General features: G+C 48.7%; 2 protein-coding genes across 5 annotated transcripts in view; one reads left to right on the top strand and one right to left on the bottom strand.

Moving 5' to 3' along the window:
- Positions 1–5,600, bottom strand: part of TTC19 (tetratricopeptide repeat domain 19) — an 11,275-nt gene extending 5,675 nt beyond the window's left edge. For both annotated transcript variants that reach the window (XM_088138767.1, XM_088138766.1), the window contains exons 1-6: positions 5,414–5,600; positions 4,458–4,570; positions 2,429–2,539; positions 1,317–1,355; positions 1,131–1,187; positions 377–438 (exon numbers count right to left, since the gene is read on the bottom strand). In XM_088138767.1, coding sequence (XP_087994893.1) covers positions 377–438; positions 1,131–1,187; positions 1,317–1,355; positions 2,429–2,539; positions 4,458–4,570; positions 5,414–5,600 — 569 coding nt within the window. The remainder of the gene's footprint in view (positions 1–376; positions 439–1,130; positions 1,188–1,316; positions 1,356–2,428; positions 2,540–4,457; positions 4,571–5,413) is intronic.
- Positions 5,527–22,842, top strand: ZSWIM7 (zinc finger SWIM-type containing 7). Of its 3 annotated transcripts, none has more exons than XM_007435275.4 (6): positions 5,527–5,676; positions 11,206–11,311; positions 12,737–12,758; positions 16,475–16,577; positions 20,306–20,410; positions 21,834–22,842. In XM_007435275.4, the coding sequence occupies exons 2-6, from the start codon at positions 11,236–11,238 to the stop codon at positions 21,939–21,941; spliced, it is 414 nt and encodes a 137-aa protein (XP_007435337.1). In that variant the 5' UTR covers positions 5,527–5,676; positions 11,206–11,235; the 3' UTR covers positions 21,942–22,842. The 3 variants fall into 3 exon arrangements, with proteins under 3 accessions (XP_007435337.1, XP_025027006.1, XP_087994894.1); XM_025171238.2 differs by lacking the exon at positions 5,527–5,676 and adding an exon at positions 14,883–15,097; XM_088138768.1 differs by lacking the exons at positions 5,527–5,676; positions 11,206–11,311; positions 12,737–12,758 and adding exons at positions 12,806–14,361; positions 14,883–15,097.

The raw sequence follows: 22,842 nt of genomic DNA, 5'->3' as shown, positions 1-22,842 counted from the left end.
AGAGCTGACTTGTTTGGCAGAGGTTGTGCCTTGAGCGCATCCCGAAGGAGGGGAAGGTTAAAGAAAACCCTCTGGGCTTAGGAGAGACTTCCGCACCCAAAGCCCCATGTTGGAGTCAGCCGGGAGAAGTTTCTCCTGCCTTGACAGGCCTTGTAGGACTGGCTGGGAACGATGATGCATCTGGAAGGGGTCCAGCCTCACTGGTGCAGTGTTTCTCAACCTTGGCCAGTTTAAGACGGGCGGACTTCAACTCCCAGAATTCCCCAGCCAGCATGCGCTGGCTGGGGAATTCTGGGAGTTGAAGTCCGCCCGTCTTAAACTGGCCAAGGTTGAGAAACACTGCGCTAGGCACAGCAAGAGAGGCGGACAGACTTACCGATTTTGTGCGGCATAGATGCTGGCCAGCTTCAGGGACATCTGAAGGATGGCATTGTCATCCTGGAGGACAGGGAAAAAGTGCGGGGGGGGGGGGGCTGTACAGCATAAGCTAGCTAAGCGTGCTTGATGTCCCCCACCCACTGCAAAACAAGCCAACAATTTTAAAAAACCCTTAGAAAACACCATTCCCCACCTTGGGGTTTCTTTCCGAAGCCCCGAAAAAGCTGCCTTCAGTAGCTGAACTGATCCCTCGCTGAAACCAACTCCTTCTCTTCCCCCGCTTAACATTCTCCCAACTCCAGAAGGACCCGATATTTCAGCCGGGAGTCTCCGAGTGACGTTGCCCTGACCGTGATTTTGCCCCTCCTTCTGGGGGGGTGGCTGTCTGTTCAACCCCAGAAGTCACACAGTCACCCCCCCACACCCTGGAATATTTGTCGGTCTGAACTGGAGTCGCCTAGCACTGAATCGCAGACTCCAAGTCCCCGCAGGGTCGTTCCTCCAATGACCTCCAGCCCCACCTCGCAAGGCTGCGGAGAGGGAAGAGCTACGCCACCTCCATTCGCAATGGAGACGGCCTGAAAGGCCAGGGGGAGTTTAGGCTGCCTCCCTGCTCCTCCCTCCCAGGGAACCACTGGATCTTCTGCTGCCTCCGAGCATCAGGTAACAGCACCGTCCCCCCTTCTAGACGGAGGAGATCCAAAACGATGCGACAGTCCTGGGAGACGCTCCTAGCAACGAAGGGCACTTACTTGCTTTACGTCCCCGGCAAGCAGGTAGCTCATGGTTGCTTTGAAAAGCTTTTCAGCCTGCAACGGGAAGGCAAAAAAAAGGGTGCTTAGAGCCAACGTGCTTGGAGATCCCCGCAAGAGGTTCTGGAAGGGGGACTTCCCCGAGTCCCCCTTCCGTGCACTGTCAGTCTCCCAAAGTTTACTCACGTGCTCCAGCTGCCCTCTCATGAAGGCCAAGTTCGCCATCTGCAACAGACCAAGGAAAAGGGTCGTTTCACTGACTCCCCCTTGCCGCTCTGTAGCAGAAAGCCATCGGTAGCTACTCGCGGCTTTTATTTTCTTCCAGCGCTGAAAGCCTCAAGCGCCAGCTGCGGGGCCTGCAAGCTGGAGGCTGCCACGGTATTCCTTTCCCGCCTGTGGGCTTCCTGAGGTCATCTGCTGGGCCACTGTGCAGTCTAACCCAGCGTGGCTCTCCATAAGCAACAATAAGGACGAGAAACATGCTTTTTGTTTTAAAACAAAAGCAAAAAGGCTGCTCGGTTCCGGAGTCAGTGCTAATTCCTGCCCTCCACGTCTCTGTGATGGGCTGCTTCCCCCCCAACTGCAGGAGAGGTTATCATTTTAACGACCGATGCTGAGTCCTCAAAGGGGGAACCAAGGCGGTGGGAGAGAAAAGACTCTTTTGTCTGGGGACAATGGAAAGGAAAATAAAGTGACTGAGATTTACAGCTGCCAAGATCGACTGGTTAAATTCACGGCAGAAACAGCAGCTAACAAGCACTCCTTTAACACAAATGTAACACATCCCCGCTCGCAAAGTAAGAGGTGCCATTTCCACTTAGAGGGCCTTCCCTGACCCTTCGCCAACCACAGCTCCAGCATCGCTGGTGGGGAGGGCTGTGGCCGGCTCCGACCCGCGAGTGCATCTCTTGCAAATGAATTCACCGAAAACGCCGGCGGTTGCCTTCGGATGCATTATTTGCAGCCCAGGCGGAGAGGGACGGACGGGCTACCGGGGGGAGCAGATCGGATCCAACGGGTTACCATTTCTTCACCCCAAGCCAGCTGAAGTCCTAGCCAGAACACTGCCAAAGACACACTAAAATCTGGACCATCGAACAGAAGTGCAACTCACTCAGAGCAGGAGAATCTCCTCAACACATTCTGAGCGACGGGCAAAGGGAGGCTTCTAGAGGCATTTGGACTCCACAAAGACCTGTTCTGGAGGAACCCCAGAGAAGAACCACAAGGGGAGAAGAGCTGCTTAAGGAAACATCCTAGGGAGGATCTGCAGGGTTCAAGAGAACTGCTGGACTAACCATATCGTACGTGTAAATAATGGCCGCTTTGTTGTCCGATTGCTGAGAGAGCCAGGCAGCCTCATGCAGGATGCGCTCCGCTTCTTCCAATTCTCCTTTCATGATGTTGAGCTTGTGGGGGGAGAGAAGGAAGGAAGGAAGGAAGGAAGGAAGGAAGGAAGGAAGGAAGGAAGGAAGGAAGGAAGGAAGGAAGGAAGGAAGGAAGGAAGGAAGGAAGGAAGGAAGGAAGGAAGGAAGGAAGGAAGGAAAAGAGGGAGGGAGGGCTGATTAAATTAGCAAAGGCAGCCTGGTAACTCCAGGAAATTTTAAAACATGACTGTACCCATATTTAACAGGGGAGTATACTGCTAAATGCTGTTTAGCAGGGGAAAGGAGGTGGCCAAACCAAGCCCAGGGATTTAAGGATGCCGCTGGGAAGAGAAACAGAGCTCCTGCTTCAATCCCAGCCTCATCAAGGATCAGTTTGCAAATGGGGGAAAGGCTGCCCTACAGAGCCCCTCATCTGATTATCCTGATGCAGCTTCTTACATTAGGCCAGGGTTTCTCAACCTCCTCAACTTTAAGACGGGTGGACGTCAACTCCCAGAATTCCTCAGCCAGCTTAAAGTTGAGGAGGTTGAGAAACACTGCATTAGACTATTGTACAGGTAGTCCTCACTTAACAGTCACAATTGGGATCAGCAACTCTGTCACTAAGCGACACAGTCGTTAAGTGAAACATCATGTGGCCGCAACTTGCAAATTTCACCGCTGGCTTCTCCATTGACCCTGCTTGTCAGAAACCGGCTATGAAGTGCTCAAATGGCGACCACGTGACCACAGGGCCTCTGCAACAGTCGTAAGTGTGAGGACCGGTTGTAAAGTTACTTTTTCAGTGTCATTGTAACTTTGCACGGTCACTAAAGTGAGCAGTTGTTAAGTGAGGACTACTTGTATAAGAAGAGGCTGGGCTGCATCAGGCCATGGCCCCATCTAGCCCAGCTCACCAGATCTCACCCCAGGTCTCCAGACCAAGCCTGGACAGGACATGCTTGTCCTCCTGCACTGTGGCTTCCCAGCACGCAGCCTTTGATGCCAGAGGCAAACAGCCCTCAAAACAGAGGCATCCTCGGGAGAATCCCATGATGAAAGCAATGTTGCATCCCTGCCCCTTTTGTAGCGGTGTCAGGATGTCGCACTGCAGGCACGCACACAAGGCACGGATCTTGCATCCCAGTGGTGTAACTTGCTTTCCTTGTTTTGAAGGATGCACTGGATCAAGACAGAGGCATCTGCGGGATCCAGCGCATCCTTCAAAATCACAGTCCTCCATGATCTGGTTCTGGTTCTGTCAGCTTTTAAATGGGAGTAAACAAGAAGGAAGAAGTACAGTAAATCCCCAGCCCATCTGCTGAAGGCAGAGAACATCCACAGTACCACTCTAGGGTCCACAGGAGCATCTTCATTACTTTTTTCACTGGGCTTATGCGCTGCTCCAGGTGCTACCGACTCTGAACAGTGCAACGTCCTCAGCTGCTGAAGTGTGCGTATTCTCGCAGACTCCTGAATGCCGAGTCAGCAAGGAGAAGCCCAGATTGTTCATGTCATGCACTCCCAGTGTGTCATTTGCGCGGTGGGCAGCAGATGGGTAAAAAAAGATGGGCAGCAGATCCAGCCACCTTCACAGGGGGGGAAGCCAAAATCTGGGAGAGCCCCATAACTCGCTGGAAGGTCTTCCTGGAATGTAGGAAGCCAGCTGAAGATTCAAACCCTGGCTTCTCCAGCTGAAGGGACCAAGCAGGGGGGTCTGCCGTGCATGGCCATAACGATCAAGAGAGCGGCCACATCATCTTGACATTTTTGACGGTACCGTGCAGATACCACTGGGGCCAGTGACGGTGCGGAAGGCCACCCTCAACACCTGATCTCTCCAAGAGGGAAAACTGCCCGATGCTGGGGGCAACAGCTGTTTTTGTTCTCCCCGAGAGGCCTCGCTTGCAAAGAGGGCGCTCCAGCGTGCCAACTCCCACGCCAGCGTGTCTCTGCTCACCTTGGCTTTTTTCAGCAGAAGAATGATGGCGTCCTCTGCGTCTGCCTTTGCCTCTCCTTCCTCTGTGTCCCCCTCATCCTTCTTCGTAGCTTCTCCGGAGAAAAGGAAGAAGGCTGGGAGCCAAGCAAAGCAGGAGAGGTTGGGATAAGAGAGGGCAGGTCCTGGTTTGTCCCCTCAAGGCAGAGACAAGGGGGCAACGGCAGAGCTTCTTTGGGTGGCATTCCTTTCTGCCAGAGCAGCTTCCAAACATTATCATTAACTCATGCGCAGTTGCAACCTAAGAAACTTCAGAAAGGCTGCCAAGGTTAAAATAGAGATTATTTTATACTTTACCTAGAACAGTGTTTTTCAAACTTAGCAACTTTAAGATGGGTGGACTTCAGCTCCCAAGATTCCCCAGCCAGCACGTTTTAAGGTGGGTGGACTTCAACTCCCAGAATTCCCCAGCCAGCATGCTGGCTGGGGAATTCTGGGAGTTGAAGTCCACTTATCTTAAAGTTGCCAAGTTTGAAAAACACTGGAATAGAATTAAAAAAAAAACCAAGATAGATCTTGCATGTCTTTAAAGCAGCCTCTCTCCACTTATGTCTTCCAGAGATATTGGTACTCAATGACCATCGGCCACTGTCCATGTTGGCAGGGGATAATGGGAGTGGAAGTCAAAGGCAGCTGGGGGGAAAACTGACTTCTTTAATTGACTTTTTAGATCCAGAACTTGCAAGCCTGCTTTGTGGCTTCTTTTCTGAGAGGGATTCCTCTTCAGGGTGCCGTTGTCTTAATTAATAATTTAATGGAATAAATACTAATAGAAACATTATAAACCTCACTTTCAATAATTCAACGCGTGTTAACCTTAATTCAATTTATGCCCGGAAGGCCCCGCCCACAGCTCGACACCACGCCCACGTCGGTAATAGCCCCGCCCATCCATGGGAATCTAGACACGCCCCCTTTACCTGATAGGCTAAGGCCGCTGCCAATGGTGACGGCTCTTCCCGCTGCCGCTCGGCGGGGCGTTCCTCGGCACTGGCCTCCGTTTCTGTCCGGCCGGGGCCCCGCTAGCCTCAGGCGGTGTCTTGTCGCCACGGCGGTCATGACGAGGCCTCGCTGAGGCAGCCGCAGCAGCGACGACAAAAGAGACATGGCCCTTTAAGAGGGAAGGAGAAGGGTGACCTTGACAACGACGGCGACGTCGCTCCCTCGGCACGTGATCGGGGAGGTAAGCGTAGACGGGACGTTCGGACACGTGAGTTCCGCGCCCAATTCATAGACTACTTCTATAGAATGGCGCTGCGTCGACAACTTCCGAGATGTTCAAATTATTGAAATGCTAGCTGTTGTTTATCATATTTATGTCTCTCTGCAGTAAGATGGGCGGTGACAAATTTGAAATATCAATAAATAAATAAATAAATATTCATCTCTCTGGGCTTAGTAATTACTTCCCAAATATCGGATACTTGTTTTCGTGCCCTCAAATACTGGAAGGCTCACTCTAACTCTTTTCTATCTCTTCGTTCGTTCTACTTTGCACATGCGCAGAATATGCCTTATGGCTGTCATGAGTGTCACATGCCTTTAACTTAACGGCTCGCACGCGCTTGACGTCGGCGCCACTGCTTTCCTTCTCCACGTTTTGGGGGGGGGGAAAGAAGGCGGATCGCACGTGACTGAAAGTAGCCACTCTGGACAGAGCAAGGCAAGACTGTGTTGCTAGGCAACGGCGCGACATGGGCCTTGCTCTTGAAAAGCCGGTCGGATCCCGCCTCGATTTGTTTTCAATTTTGTACAAAGGTGCTTCACGTTTCACTTTTTTTGTTTTAGCAAAACGTAAAGCCTCCAAGCAGTATCCACGTCGCGTCAGACTTTATACCATATCTTTGTCCCATCGCGTTAAAATAAATAGATAAGCAGTAAAACTAATAAAATATGAAATCAGTCATGAGATTAGTCTAGTGGTTAGACTAATCTAGAGATTAGTCTAGTGGTTAGACTAATCAGGCTAGAAAGCAGGAGACGGTGAGTTCTCGTCCTGCCTCAGGCATGAAAGCCGGCTGGGTGACTTTGGGCCCGTCCCTCTCTCTCAGCCCAACCCACCTCACAGGGTTGTTGTTGTGGGGGGAAAAGGAGGAGGAAGGAGTACGAGGCATGTTCGCCGCCTTAAATTATTTATACAAATAAGAAAGGCGGGATAAAAAAATCTAAAAAAATACTCGCATATTCTACGAGGTTACAGGGTATAAACTCTAGCAGATGGACGGGTTCACTTTGGCCCCTTGAGGCTTCTTTTTTGAGTGAGCAAAATAGTAAAAATAGCAACTCTCCTTTGGAGTCATTAAAACATTAAAGTTGGGCTCAAACTTTCGAGGCTGCTGCCGCTGCTCCTTTTATTGTAAGAATGATGGAGTGTTTAGTTCCCTTTTTTAATACGTCTGTATGAATTGCTGGTGGGGGATTATGGGAACTGAGCCTAGAGGCCTTATCATAGCCACTTTATTACGGTTGGTCGCACAGCCAGCCAGATGTTTAGACTGGGTTTGGCATTTCTATCCGCCTATTGAGTCCTTCCCAAGGATCTGGGATAGGCAGATGTTGTCTAATAATATTAAAGGCATCGTCGCAGGATGGAAGCTGTTCCAAGTCAAGCTGCCTTTTGCAGTTGACGGATGGTGATTTTTGTCAATGCCGATGGTCTTCCAGGGGTGCTCCAGATGTTTTGGGATGGCACCCGAGGTGCCTATTACTGCTGGGACTACCTTTGCTTCCTTTTGCCGCAGTCGTTCTTCTTCTGTTTGCAGATCTTTGTGTCTTGCGAGTTTCTCCAGGTCCTTCTCTTCTCTTCTCTTCTCTTCGGCTGTCTCCAGGTGTGGCAACGTCCACTATCCAGCCTTCTTTGTCTTTCTTATCCGCAGGTGTCAAGTCTGGGGCGTTGTGTGGCAGGGGCCGGTCTGTCTGGATTCTAGAGCCCCCGAGCGCTTCGGCCTCTTCGTCTTCGGTCCCTTCGTCTGTTCTGGGGTCCCACCAGTTCTTGCTGGCAGGCCAGTGGCCTTTCTTGCAGATATCCCAATGCGCCCTTGTTGCTACCTTGTCATGCCGTTGTTTGCAGTCAGTCTGCGATCTTCTTGCAGTTGCTAACTAGTTGGTTCACTGTTTCTTCAGCTCTTTGCAGAGGCGGCGTTTGCTGTCTGTTGCCGTCTTCTCGATTCTGCCTTTGTATGCATTTGCTCTTAAGGCTTGGTCTGGTGCAGCCAGAATGAGCCCCTCTTTCTCTTTCTTCAACTTTCCTGCTCTTGGCCATTGCCAGGTCGTGTTGTTATCTGCTTTGCCTGCTAGGGTTGTGTGTGTGTGTGTGTGTGTGTGTGTATTGGCTATGTAATACTTCGCCTTGCCATGTCTCTTTTCTGTTCTTCATTTGGTCTTTCTTATAGGCCAGTTTGGCCTCTTCGGTATTCAGTAAGCCTTCATGGTGTACTAGCTTCAGTGCATCTTCTTCAGATATTCTTCCAATGCCCCTTTTTCTTCTTCAACTGTATGGTGTACTTGTAACATTCCACACCCACCTATGCTCCTTGGTAAGTAGAGTCTGTCAGTGTTGCTGCATGGATGAAGGGCATAATTCATTGTCATTATTTTTCTGGTCTTCCTTTCCAGGGCTTCTAGTTCTGCTTGAGTCCTGTCCACTATTCCAGCTGTGTATCTAATGACTGGAATTGTCCAGGTGTTAATTGCTTTGATGGTATTTCCTCCACTGAGTTTGGACTTTAAGATCTTCTTCACTCTCATGATGTATTGACTACTAACCTTCTTGACTTCAATGTGTTTGATGTTGTCAGCTTGAAGGATGCCCAGATATTTGTAGTGATCTTCTTCATCCAGACTCTTGATGTTATTTCCATAGGGCATCTTGATTCCTTCACTTTTCACTATTTTTCCCCTGTTGATGGTCAGGGTGGCACATTAGTCCGGTCCAAACTTCATTGCAATATATTGGCTGTATATTTGGACAGTGTTGAGCAGCAATTCTATTTCAGATGTTGTTTTTCCATACAGCTTCAGATTGTCCATGTAAAGGAGGTGGGATAGCTTGGCAGATGTTTTTGATGTTTGACAGCCATGGCCTGACTTGTTATAACCATATTATTATTGTTGTTATTGTTATTATACTAATATGCTGCCCTACTCCAAGTGGAGCAGACCCCACTAATTGTGCTTTATTCAACAGAATGCATGCTTCCCCATGCTGGCTGGGGAATTCTGGAAGTTGAAGTCCACAACAGCATAAAGTAGCCAAGGTTGAGAAACACTGGTTTAGTTGCTGAAAAAGCTAGTTTTTGCATATAAAAAAAAGAAGTGGCTTTGGCTAAAAGGAAAACATGCTTTCCTGAACTTCAAAAGGAGGCATGGATGCCATGCTAAAATGCTAATATCACCTTTTTTTAAAAAAGCTAATAATGCAGCTTAAAATTCCAGGTAACAATCCTCCCATTTGGTTCTCACTATTAATATTTGGTGAGCAAGGGAGCAGTTCATATTTGAAACTTCATAGGGTCCATAGTTGCCGCGCGTTGTGGAGCAGATTTTAAAGAGTCTTGGCAGGCAAACATTGCATAAGACAACTTCCAAGTACAGCAAGGAGCACTGAGGCTATGACAGCAATAATGCCAAGTCATAAATGTTTCACCCAGTCCCAGTCTGACAGCCAAGAAGTGAGCCGATCCCACACAAATTGGTTGTCCTGCTGCTGTTCTTGAAAATGTTCCCTGTCCTCAGTTAGGGAGGCAACTATTTTAGCTAACTTTTGTTGATGTGTAATCAAGCCTTCCTTTCTGTCGTGAAGCGCGCAGCAGGTTTCCTCTTCGGCCTGAGCTCAAAGCACCCAGTGCATAAAGAATTCCCAATGAGAAAAGTCATTTATTCCCTGCCCCATCTTGGAAAAGCTTGTCCCCCATTTTGTCACCTCCCCAGAGAGGCATTTTCTGTTTGTTCCATGAAATTGATGGCTTTGAGGGATACATCTCTGCCTCTGTTTTGCTGGCTGGTAGGAGGCGAAAGCGGACGCTTGCGCCAGGCTTCTGTCTGTGCATCACAATTATTAATATCCCCAGAGGTCACACTCCCAGGATCTCCAGCTTCTCCTGCTGCCAGAATTACAGCTGTCCATTTGCCAAGCATGCAACATCTTTAAATAATCAGGACCTCTCTCTTGGGGGACAAATAGTAGAACGGCAGCCATTGACCAGAGTGTTGGATTCTCTTCTCTTCTCTTCTCTTCTTTTCTCTTCCCCTTCCCCCTTCCTTTTCTTTGCTTTTTTTTTTTAAGGAGCAGACAGGCCAAACCGCATTAACTTTGGATGTTTCAGGCATTATGCATTATTTTCTCTTTTCCTTAATGGATTTTCCCCCTTGGGGAAGGGAGGAAGGGAGGGAGGGAGGAAGGAAAGAAGGAAAGAGGAAACAAGTGGGTGATGCTGATACCTGGCCCTTCCTAAAATACTAGGAATTAAGTTGGTGGGGAGGTGCTGCCAGATGCCCAATCTCCCCTCTTACATGCTCTTTGTTTTCCTCCCATTTCCCTTCTTCACTTCCTCCCTCCCTCCCTCCTTCCCTTCTCTCATCTTTCCCTCTGTTTCCTATTCTCTCCTTGCTTCCTTCCTTGTTCAGAGTCATTGCAGAAAATAGTAATTTAACAGGTGGCTCCAAAGTGGAGGCATTCACAATATGAGAAAATTAACCCCTTTTAACAGGGCCCTCCCAAACTCATGTGGGTGGAAACAAATACTTTTTGAGGTGTGTCTGCATAATGACATGATATATAAAGTTTAGGCTCCTCTCTCTCCCTCTCTCTCTCTCTCTCTCTCTCTCAATAAAATGGGAGGATTATTTTGGATTTCTTGAGAGTACAGGAAAGGGGCAGGCAAATTTTTGCTTTTTAATCTTCATTTTGGGGGAATAAAGATTATCAAAAATGTATGGTTGTCTTCATTTTAGCTAAATATAGTATGGTAATTAAAAGATAGATTTTTATGAACACATAATTAGGTGGATGGTCTGTGGGCTACATCTGTAATGAATCATTTTATTCCATTTCTAAGTTCCTCTTTATTGTCCTGGCTCTTAACAACAGCCCTGCATGTAGATATTTAGCAGGTGATTCACATAACCTCCCCTCCACCTTTGAAAAGGCTTAAGTCATCCAGTGGACAAAAGCAAGTAGTAGGGATGAAACTGACAAAAGGTGTCTGGTTTTAGGCTTCGGGGATCGGTTTCAGCTCCAATGATTTCACCTCCTCCCTCTATTATGGAGAAAACCTGAGAGACCAGACTCTTCAAGTTGTACCTTCCTGCCATTTAATCATTTTTCATTGTGACCCAGCTAATGAGAAGGCAGAGTTGATATACAGGTCACGTCTGGTTCAAGAGGGTGAGGAATTCTTATTCTTATTCTTATTCTCATCATCATCATTATTATTAAAACCATCTGGCTTTAGAGGATGTGAAATAAGGATGACCCTTAATAAACAAGTGTCGGGCTTGGTGTTCCAGAAATGCTGTCAGCAGTTGGAGGATATTTGAAAATTCTTCCCTTTTAATGAAAAAGAAACAAAACATGAGACTAATTAAGGATGAATAGGGGGTGAGGGATTCTCTGTCTCTTTCCCTGTCTCTCTCTCTCTCTTGCTCAATTAAAATAAATGGTTTCTCATTTCCTTCATTATAAACAACCCTGTGCTTTTTTTTTTCCTCCCAGGGGAAAGAGGACCCACGCCCTGCTCTCAAGATGGATGCTGCTCTGCCCGCCATAGCAGAAGAATTGCTGCAAGAGATACAGAAGGCTTTCCGCGAGACCTCCCAGGGTAGGTGGTGATCTATCCACTCCCCAGTGTCTCCTTGAAAGCTGGATGTGAAATAGCCACAAGGGAACCTTTAAAATCCCTGATGGTGACCAGCAGAGAGTGCCAAAGCATCAGGGAACAGTGGGATCATTCTGTGCAAGGAGGTCAGGGTGGCTGGCGCAAATGGTTTTTCTCTCTTGGCGGCTGATTTCAGCGGACAGGGAAGAAGTATTATGCCCCGTATGCTGGATTAGGAAACTATTTCAATAAACCACAGAGAATAAATTCTCTGCTCCAAATGCCTGTTCTTCATCCTCCATGGTTCCTGTTGAACCAGCGGGTGTATTAGTAAAACGGATGGGCTGAAATCAAACTACCATTCTTGATGAGCGAAAGAAATGTCCCCTTCAAGTTGAGCTTGACACGTCTCTGCCGGGTTGTTCAGCAACTCTATGGAAGGGGTTTGCCACCTTCTTTGGGGGGTTTTTGGACTTGCCAGTTGAGTCTACAGCTTTGGCACCTCCTCGTGGTTTCACCTCCAAATGCTCACCAAGTCTGATTTGGTTTGGCTTTTGGGAATCTGCCAAGGTGGTACTGACCTTCTGAGCAGCACCTTGCTTGGACAAATCAAGTGCACTTTCTGAATCTTGACATTTATAGGAATATATGAAAGGCAGAACATCTTCTTAAATCAGCTGGCAAATAAAAGCCACTTCTCTAGCCTGCCTCTGCTGCAAACAGCATATGGAGGTTCCGAATAATTATACAGCAGAACTAGAGCCATATCGCAGCTAAGAAAACCTGCTGTGCTAGAGAAAGCTGCCAGTTCAAATCCCACCTCTATCTCAAGGGCGAGCAGGTGGCCTCTTTCATCCCCTTGTTTGCCTGCTATTTGTGGGCCAGGAGGAGCAGGTTAGGGGTAGGAATGGGAATGAATGGCTTCTTAGAGGCATCCCACTCTTATTTCCACCCTTAAATCCCTCAAGCACTCCCCCATTCTGCATCTACGCAGCAGAAATCTGTCCATTTTGGCAGCCACATTTTGCAGGCTTGGGGGAGGTGTGCCTCCCACTCCCATTTTTGAGGCAAAGAATGGGGGAATCAGATGATGTGGCTGAATTTCCGTAATCTCAGGGCACTGGGGGAGGTTGCCCTCTTCTGCTTTAGGGAGTTGGGTTTTTTTAATCAGAACCCCACGTCTGCCACCGGGTAGCCTGTTTGAGTGCCAAGTGATATGAATGGCTGCGGAATCCCCCAAGGATTCTCAAATAGCTTTCAGGAACAGAGTGTTGCTCATTCCTTTCATGAGAAAACTAATTTCCTCCCACTGAAGCTCTCTTCATTTTACCAGTGTGATTTCAAAGTTGCTTGCCAACTTATTCAAACTATTCTATCTACTCAGGACCCTGGTCAGAAATTAACATTGCTTTCTTCCTTTTTTTGCAGTTTCAGATGACCTACTTCTGGCGTGAGTACTTTGCTGCCTTTTTGTTTTTCAATTCACCCTCTTTTTGTTTTGAAATGAGGACCAGCATCTAAACACAAAGCCCTCCTAGAGCTTTTCAGAGAGCCCAATAAGGCCATGTTTGTCTTCTAAATGGAAACGGCAGATGTGCTTCGGTCTCGCACCCATCACAGGTTTTGACTGTTGGAGGCGAAAAATGCCCTTCTGTCAGAAATGGTCCCACCACTCATCTGCCTGAGTGGCCCCTTGGGACAGGACAGATCTGAAGCCTCACAGTTCCTCTGGGATCTGGTGATGCTGCATCGCTGTCACAGGAAGGAAGTGTAATGAATAAACTAATAAAAGAGAGAACGATCTATTCACATTTGAGAGAGGGTGGGAATTTAAGGGCCAGAGCTACGTGACGGGGTGCTCCTTCCTGCCCCCTCCAGTTGCATGTGATGCCGAAAGGAGAAGGTTCTCAGTGGAAACTGATCTGAAGGAAGCCATGCCAGAGCAGTAACTCTTGGCAAGATGGGATAGATCATCTCCGCAGGGCTGATAATTTTGGAGTTTTATTGGACAGATTGAATTTCTTACAGCCTGCTGCTTTTCTCCTGGTACCCTGATGAAGAACAGGGACCCAGAGAAGTAGCTGTGGTTATCATCCCATTGCACAGAAAGGGGGTGATGGTTGGCTGAGAGAACAACCTTTTTGGCTAGGGCAACCCAAGTGATTTATGATCAGCCCTGGAGATGTTACAGTCTCCCTTGGCCAGAACACCTGCAGCCCTGATGTTCTCCCTTTTCCTCTGTCCTCCTCCTGTTGCGACCCCCCCACCACTCTGCAAACAGCCACCAAAAAGAGGCATAAGCAGGCCCCGACAGACTTGAGCCATAGCTAAGAGAGGTGTTTCCAGCCAGAGGAAGGCCCCAGCACAGGGAAGGGTCCAAATTCAGTCTCTGACTTTTTTATTCTGGGAAATAAATTCTGCTGCTCTTCAGTTATGGGTTCTGCACAAGAACTGCAACCAGGGTTCGAAAGCGAAGGTGGTGCTGCAACGGGGTGCTTTTAATAGGCAAGTCATGCTCCAAACCTTTCGTTGGCTTAGAAGTGAGCCCCAGCTGCGTTCAGCGGTGTTTGCTTCAGGGACGGTGGCCTTCAGTTATTGCATGTGGCTTTTGCAACGGCTGCAACAGCTTTCAGCCCTTCAAATGTTGTTTTTCAAGAGTTAGGTGCAAAGACCTGTGAAGCAGAAACGTGTTTGTGGTTGGCACATTAGTTGCACGTGGGTTTTAAAGTTCCCATCAAGGAATATTGTTTTCCTTGGTGGTCTGTCTGCCCATTTCCTTCCTTGTAGCTCTCTTGCATAACTCTTAATTACACGAGCAGGGGTGTCTGCAGAGTGTGGGGCCAAAAAAGTCAAGATGGCCACCACAACAGTGTGATGGCTGCACCACCCACTGAGTTTCGATTGCACCTTCATGGCTGCCATTTGGACGTTTTTGACCCTACCCTGCAGATACCCTGGTCCGTGAAATTGTTCGCCGAGAATTTGCTGCCATTCCAAGCCACTGAGGGCAAGAAAAGTCTCAGAGATCATCTTTTGAGTATAACATTATGCAGGTACATAAAGCGCTCGAGTGGCTGTCTGCTGGTGGTTGTTTGGCCTTCCCTAAATAAAAATAAAGTTTCTAGTCCTCACGTGACCAATCCCTTCAGAATATTTGACATTTAAAAAAAAAATACGGAGTGTTTTTATTTTCAACTGCTTTGAAAGTCTTTGTCAATTTAAAAAAATGGTCTATAAGGTTTGTTTTAATTGCAAATAAGGTTTGTTTTAATTTTTTTAAATGGCCGTGCTACCCTTTGCAACTGGTGAGAAATGCTCCAGTAAAATTCGGTGCCTGGTTTTCTGCTATTCAGGACAAAACCTTGAGGTGGAAGGGTTGGGGGAGGAGAGATTGGGGGTTCCCTGGGAATGGGCACCACCCAAGCAGAGAGAGACTTGCATAAAGGGCCTACGTGTTTTCCACTTCCCAAACAGGAAGCCAGGTGACTGCTGAAAGATAGCTCCCATCGCATAGCTGGCATACGGTTCTTCCTTCTTCCATTCCCCCCATCCCCCCGTTCTGTTTCCCTCCCAGCCTCTCTTCCAACTTCCTGGTGATGCAGAGACAAAAGACCTTTCAGGGGCGCAACTGGAAAAAGAGAGGATGAAACGGCAGGTCCTGGCTTGTAAATGCCCTTGTTCAGGAGGGCCAGGGATCCTGGAGCTTTCCGAAATCATCCGTTGCTCACCAGCTTCTCATCCCTGTGCTCCACGGAGAGGATTATCTGCTCACCTTCCTCTGCTTTCGAGGTCAGGTCCATCTGCTAGGCCTTGAGCAAGTCTGATGTCCAGATTAGGATCAGCTGTTCTCTACTGTGCATCAAATCCTTTGAGTTTTATCCTGGAGGCTGGGATGGAATTAGATCTCCCCTTCCCGGAATAGAAAATCTGATGCTGGTTTTAAACTGGCCCCGTTTCCCGTTGGCCACCTCCTTCCCGTTTCAACTGCCACGTGACCCGTTTGACGTGGCTCACCAGTGACCTTTTGCACGCCTCCATATCTCCTGCCCGATCCCAAGCCGATGCAAGGTATGAGCCCAAACGAATGGCTTCCTGATCTGTTAGGCTAGTTGACTGGGTCCTCTCGCTAATTGGGACCAACAGCATAAATAGTGTCACTAGCAAGTTAGGGGTTCTGCAATAGATGGTTTTTTCAACTTTGGAAAAATGCAGCACTTCTCAAGCAGGCAATTCTGCTGAAGTCCCTCGCCTGCCAAACATCTACTCTAGCCTTGCTTGAGTAGGAAAACAGATGCCCCCAAGGAGAAGCAAACCAAAATCCATATTGCCCTCATTGGTTTCCTGGCCAAAGTGGTCACTCATTGCAAGTGACCCGGAAAATGGCTGCGTTCAAGCCTGCTTTCCTTCCCGTTCCTTCCTCTGTACTATGCTCAGTTATTTAGGGTCCATTCCAGCTTGTTTGCTGCACCATATTCCAGGGTTCCTGATAAAGGAAACACAGGGAGGTAATCCCACTCTTCCAATCTGACGTACCTCCAATCTGACGTACCCATGGGAGTGGGTAAAGGATAAAAGGAGACTCCTACATCAGACCCCTTGAACTTCCAGAAGAGGCTGGAAACAACAGCCATCAAGTGAATTAAATAAATTACTTTATTAATTTAAGTAAATTACTTCATTAATAAATTACTTTATTAATACAATTACTGTGATTTCTTTTGCTCTGTCTTTCTGCCTATACAGCAGTGTTTCTCAACCTTGGCCACTTTAAGATGCGTGGGCTTCAACTCCCAGAATTCCCCTTGCTGGCTGGGGAATTCTGGGAGTTGAACCCCACGCATCTTAAAGTGGCCAAGGTTGAGAAACACTGCTATAGAGCTTACAATTTCCCTCTTGTGCAACCCTAACATTGTTCTAAGAAGGAGTGATTATGATCCTCTTGGCTTCATTCCTTGCTCAAGGCAGATAAAAACCTTCAGGCTCCCATCTGGCCCTGAAACCTTTTATTCTGTCTACTCTCTTTTTTTTTTTTAAATGCTGAGCGCCCATTGTGAAGAAGAGCTGCCCCAAGTTTTAAAGGCATCTTCAGAACAAGAGGAGTGGGATCAGCAGAGGGGGGACTTCAGGCTTTTCATATCCCCTTTGATTTCTCTCCCTTCTCCCTAGGCTCAGGTTTGTCTTTGGAACTTCAGTCGTCCCTGCCCTGGACTTGGTGGACCGCCAGTCAGTCACACGGTTCGTGTCCCCAAGCGGGAGGACAGTCTATCAGGTGCGGTTCCTTCTCCTACCCCCCCTCTGCCCTGCCAGCCCACATACACATGCCCTTGCCTTGAGCATAACATCAGGAGGAGCCTGGTAGCAGCTCATGCCTTTGAATAACCTCTGTTCCTCAGAAAGGCCGTTGCTCCGCTCCTTCTGATTTTAGACTCCCGTAGATTAACACGGCTCACCTCCTACACTTTCTTTGAGCCTCTTTAGGAGGCTGTTGAGCGTAGTAGGTGAGCTTTAATTTTCTGCCCATGCTGGCTGATGTTTATTGAGCGCTATTTCCATTGTAGCTCCCTGTGCAGAAGGTTCCTCCATTGGCCGATTAGCCAGCTTAGAATATGCTAAAATAATGTTATTTATAAATTGTCCCCTTGGTGCAGTGTTTCTCAACCTTGGCTACCTTAAGATGGGTGGACTTCAACCATGCTGGCTGGGGAATTCTGGGAGTTGAAGTCCACCCATCTTAAGGTGGCCAAGGTTGAGAAACACTGCCTTGGTGGTAGCCTTTCTCTGACATATTGCAGAGCAACCTTCCCCACTCATGTCTTCCAGATGCGAGGGCCTGGGTCATGATCCTAGAGTTAAAAGGGAGGCCATCTGGTCCAGGGTCTCACAGAGCAAATACGCCTGCTATTCTGAAGTCATGTGTGACGCCCAGCCAGATCCTCTCTGCCTGTTCTCCCCTCCTGGTGACCCAGCCAGCGCCCTGTCAGTTCACGGGATCTGTTCATTGAAGAGAACTGACTGGTTGCGCATTTAACTCCCTCAGGACCACAAACATTGTGTTGTCGTCCAGTGGGGTGGGAAGGAGCAAGGTGGCTAAAACCTCAGGGGAAGAAGAGGGAAGGGCAGAACAGAAGGACAAGGATTTTTTCAGCAAAGAAGAAATGGACTCTCCATCAGTGACCAGACCGAGAGGAACAGCTCTGTATGGTAGACTCACATAGAATGGGAAGGGAACTTAGAGGTCATCCAATCCACCTGCTGTCAGCTCTCTTGCATTGATTATAAAGACTTCACCCACTGTGATAAGATCCGGGATTGAGACTGTAATGAGAACTGCCAGAAGGCAGAGGTAAGACAGCCCCCCTCGCCCCCAGTTAATATCTCGGGAGTTTCCTTATGGTGGTCTATGACCGTAATAAAGATTTGATTTGATTCAGGACTTTGCCCAACAGATGAGTGGCATTTGAAGGTGACAGCTGTCTCCAACCCCTTTTAACCAATATGATCATGTTTCACGAAGCCCCTTTGTAATTCTTATGAAGCACTGGCAGACTTCCCAGTGGAAAGGGGCAGAAGATGGGCGTGTTCGCCCGTTGCAGTTGACTTACAAGCAGGACCCCCAAGGATGCCAAGAACCCACGACCAGGTGGCTGCCTTTTCAAGACCACCTTCTCCCTGGACGCCCCATCCTGGACGCGGGCCTCTCCCTCCACCTGAGGCTTCTCCATCAGCTACATGCAACAGCCATGTGTCAAACTAAGGAATGTGGGCTGACTGAATGGAAAGATCAGGCGGTGGAAGCTTTGAGGCTGGAAGAGGAAGATCTACTTCTTGAATTTTTGCAGAAGGAGACTGGCCAACAGGAAGGAAGTTTTGGTTAGATACGAGGAGGAAATTTCCTGACAGTAAGAACTAACCAGAAATCGCCCAGCCCTGGGAAAGGAAATGCTGAAATTCTCTTAAGATTCTAGTCCTCAAGAGTCTTAAGGGTGGAGAGAGAGTTGGCCTCTCATTTTAGAATTCATTCCCGCCTCTGTGGGAAGACCTCCAACGAAGGGAAATAGACTACTTCATGAAGCTTTCTATAGAAAGGAGCTAGTGGTGTTTCTCAGCCTTGGCAGCTTGAAGACGGGTGGACTTCAACTCCCAGAATTGCTGGCTGGGGAATTCTGGGAGTTGAAGTCCACCCGTCTTCAAGTTGCCAAGGTTGAGAAACACTGAGCTAGAGATGAATTCCTAGAAGGGAGAATCGAAAGAGGTTCAAATATTTTGGTCTGGAGAAGATTCCCGATGCAAAAGCTGTCTTCAGAGCATCAGAGCGAGGCTGTTCTCGGTTGCTCCAAGGACGGATGGGCGGCCATCCCACCCACGGAAACAGCCCAGAGCCTCTGCCGGTCCGAGTCTCGGGATCAGCAGATCCCCCTGTGGCTTTCGAAGATGCCCCTGTTGGCAGGAGAAGATCTTCATCGGAGCTGACGAATCTCCGGGACAAAAACAGCCAGCAGTTTTTGCATCCGAAACCCAGCCTCGTTGGCTTTGCTGGAAAAATCCGGGTGGCTCCTAGGGTGGGGGGCCTTTGCCTGGGGCGGAGCAATGTTCTTCTTTCAAGCCCAGCAGCTCTTTCCCCCCAACACCCCCCCTCAGCCTCCAGTTTGCTGCTTTGCTTCCCTCCATTTATCTCCTTTATTCTGTTTTGTTTTTGAAGATGACTTTCATCTTAATTACCTCTTGTTCTCGTGGCAGCCTGCCCCAGGGCAGAAATAAGTGGATTAAATCTGCCAGGCTGAAATATTGGCTGTCGGTCCCAAAGGCGGGAGGGGGGGCGGTGCAAGAGAGCTGGATTCGTTTCAGGGCAGACCGGATGGGGAACACGAGGGCCGGGTCTGCCCATCTCCGGCCGGGTCTTCTGCTGGCAGCTCCGTCTGGGCAGAAGCTAGCCGGAACCCTTCCCCGACCTGTGCCCGAGAAGGATACACTGGAGTAAACGGGGCTGTGGGGCACCGGGCCACTTTTTCCTAAGTTGCGTGTCGCGGGCACAGATGCTCCCTTTGGGACTCTCCTGTCCCTCCAGAGATAAGGAAAGGTGTTTGCAGAGTTCTTCCCAGGTAGTTCCAAATTCCAAACAGATGACACCACTTCAGTCCACGCGTATTCTTCTTTGTTTCTGTTATCAGAAGTTCTTCATAAAAAAATGGAGCCACCCGGTCTGTGGCCCCAGCGATAGGATTCCCAGGCTGCGGAATGGCGTTTCCCATGTATCTGTTTGGGGGGCAGTTATCCCCCACCCCGTCCACCCCCTCCCATAGGGTAGCGCCAATGGATCGCTGCCCATTGGCAGGATTACTTTCACCCCTACGCTGTGAGGGAGTTCGGGTGAAAATCCCCCAGCTGCTCTCACGCACCCAGCAAGCTGTGCGGCTGACGGAGATTTGAACCGTTCCCCTTTTTCACTGTGAATCTTTTTATACCTCCAGCAATTGGCCTGCAGTTCCCCCCACTCTCCTTTCCCACCCCCCTTTCACAGAGGAAAGTTGAATTAATTTGAATCATGAGCCTTTTAAGTCAATGAAAAAGGGGCTAATTCAAATTGCATTTCCCACTAAATACAATATATTTCTTCGTATATTGCCTCAGCCGTGGCACTGATCAGACCATTCAATCATGTTGATTAGGACTAGAATGCCGTTTATCCACTTGGGAGGAATCCTGGTTTTATTTACTTATTTATTTTTCAAGGTGGCGGTGCATGCTGCCCAAATGCAACTTAGGGCATGCTGCCTCTCCCCACCCACTCTCCTGGGGATTATGGGAGTTGTAGTCTAACATTGGGAGGCCACCAGGTGGGGGGGGGAAACTAGATAAAGGAGCGTGTGGCTGCACGCTGTACGCAGCCTATAATAGTAATCAGGCTACTGTGCTAAGAGAAACGTATCTTCCCTTTTTAAAAAATCCGAACTGATTTTTTTTTAACTTTTTAAAAATAACATTTTCTTCCACTCACAGGTGGTTGGCAGCTCAGGCAAACTCTACACTTGTTATGCATCGTGCCACTTCTGCAGTTGCCCGGCTTTCACATTCTCAGTTTTGCGGAAAGGAGACAACCTTGTGGTGAGTATTCAGGAAGGGGAGGGGAGGGGAGGGGAGGGGAGGGGAGGGGAGGGTGGGCCAGGCAGGGCTGGGGAGGGCTGTGCCCTGGAGGAAGCTGGCTGCGGGGGGCAGGGGCATGCTAGGGAAGCAACGTGCATCTATAGTTGATGTGGCCAATGACTCACTCTCCCCATTGTGTATCTTTTACCCAGTTTTTGCAAGGGAGGAAACAGTTGTGTTGAAAGAAGATGACGTGCTGGGGAAATGGGGTCTGGTTACCTGGAGGAAGAGCTTCTTTGCATAGAGAAGATCTCGGTTCATTTCTCCCCCCACCCCGCCCCCAAGATGAGAAAGGCCATTCCAGGCATGAGAGGAAGGGAGTTGCCACAGCTCTTCCATCTATGGCTGACTATGAAAAAGCAGATGGTTGGCAGTGCTTCACTCAGAGCCATGATACTAATGATTTCTGGCTTTTGCTTGCTCCCATTCTGGGCTGTACTTCAGTGGGCCAAAAACAGAGCAGGCAAGAGAGAGAGGATGCAGTGTGAGGTGGAGGAGGTGGCTTCCGAGGAACTTTCTGTCCTGAGTCTACTGGAGAAGACCCTGCTAGGGCCACCCTGCAAGAGGGAGAAGAGATGGACTAGACCAAGGTCACCTCGTGCCTTCTAGACACTTTCAAAGGAGAACGGGCATCAAAGCTCAAAGCCTCTCAAGAACTCCAAATGGCCAACTTTGGGACGGAGGGAATTAGTAGGTAGTTCTGAAAACAGATTGAGGAATTCTTGAGTGTCTTCCAAGGCCCAAACTCACCCCATGTCCTTAGGCAGGGCAGCGCCTGCAAGTGTTGGTTGGGTGGGATGGCTAAGAGGGCTTTAGTATGAGAAGTCTGATGGGAATGAGACTCCTAGCTTATAGGATCCCCCTAAGAAATCAAAGGGGGTTATGTTTATCATGGTCAACCAAAGCTCCACTGAAATTTCCTCTGAAGACAATGAAGTCTGGAGCTCATCCTGTGCACGTGAAACAGTGGGAACCTGCAGGGCAGGGTCTCTCCAAGGGGGGGAGAGGGTGTAGCTCCTTGCAGGGAGAGGTTCTCACGCTCCATCCCAGGCCCCCGGTGAAAAGGAGCAGAACCAATTCCTGGGCATCTGCAGAAGTTGTTCTAGGAGGAGAGCTGTGTTAGTTTATGGGGGCCAAAAGTCAGGAGGAGTCAGGCAGCTCCTTTTCTAACACACACATTTTATTCCAAGGCAGAAGCTTTTGTGAGCTGTAGCTTGGAATAACATTTTTTAGTTAGAAAAGGGGCTGCCTGACTCCTCCTGATTTCTTGCTGAAGTCCTGGTTAGCTGGAAACTGGAGATGTTAGCTTCCTTCTCCTATACAACTGGCCTACTTCCATGCCATGCCGCTAATGTGGTGTCTGTTTCATTTGGTCTTTTGGCAGTGTAAGCACTTACTCGCCATCTATCTGAGCCGAGCTACCGGGGCCTGCCAGGAGCAAAGCGTCTCCAACCAGCAGCTGACAGCCCTGCTACTCCCCGAAGAGAAATGAAGGCAGGAGGAGGTGGAGAAGAGAATGAGTGGCGAGGAAACGTGAGCAGCCCCCACGAGCCACTTGTGGGTTTACCAACGGGCACCTTTTCTCTCCACCCCTCCTGAGTCCCAGTTTGGAGGCTCCTGCTCTCGTTCTCTGCACAGAAATGAGGAGCCACTAACGTCTGTCAGGGGAGTTTTATGCAACTCGGACCATGCTAATTACATTTTTTAATCTGCGTAGTGGGAGCAACCCGGTTGGAGACGGTGGGATACAGATTCGACCGGCAGGCAACCGGGACCCCAGAACGTCACCAATGCTGGGCCCTGTACCATTTGCAAACTTTATTAAAATATCAGAGAGAGAAGCCTGCAGGAATACAGCAGGAGAAAAGTGGGGACAGGGCAGGGGGGGCGTCAGAGATTTAGCATTCTGCTGCTGGGGAAAAAAACGGCTTTCTTTTTTCTTGACGTCCTTTTTGCTGGGACCAAGATGATGAAAGTAGGAAGAGTCTGGGTGCTTAGTGCATCTGCGGGAAGGTTCAAAAAATTATGTCATCTGCCGCTGCGCAATCAAAACCCTGCCCATCTTTTACATACATCACACGTGCATGTCATGTAAAAAATAGGTGGGGCTTCAATTACACATTTGTGGTCCCTACTATCACTTTTTTGCCCACTCCAACCCTGCCCTGTGAAAAGGCTGTTGATTAACTACATTTTTAATTCCCTGCCTGTATGACATGAAGCCTGTTGGATTACCTTAAGCCGGTCATCTTTGATGGGAATGATGGGAGTTGTAGGCCAAAATACCTCAGAGGTTAGGAAAGGCTAACCCTAAAAATTTACTACAGCAAACAAGTTTTAAGCATCTGCTTGTGAGCATGAAAACGAAGCAGATAAATTGGGATGCAAAGTTT

Source organism: Python bivittatus, unplaced genomic scaffold (assembly GCF_059951505.1).
Source record: "Python bivittatus isolate LINGU-HERP-01145 unplaced genomic scaffold, Pbiv_v1 ctg000240_np1212, whole genome shotgun sequence".
Lineage (NCBI taxonomy): Eukaryota > Metazoa > Chordata > Lepidosauria > Squamata > Pythonidae > Python > Python bivittatus.
Note: the sequence above shows the minus strand (reverse complement) of the source record. Positions and strands in the feature narration are given on the sequence as shown.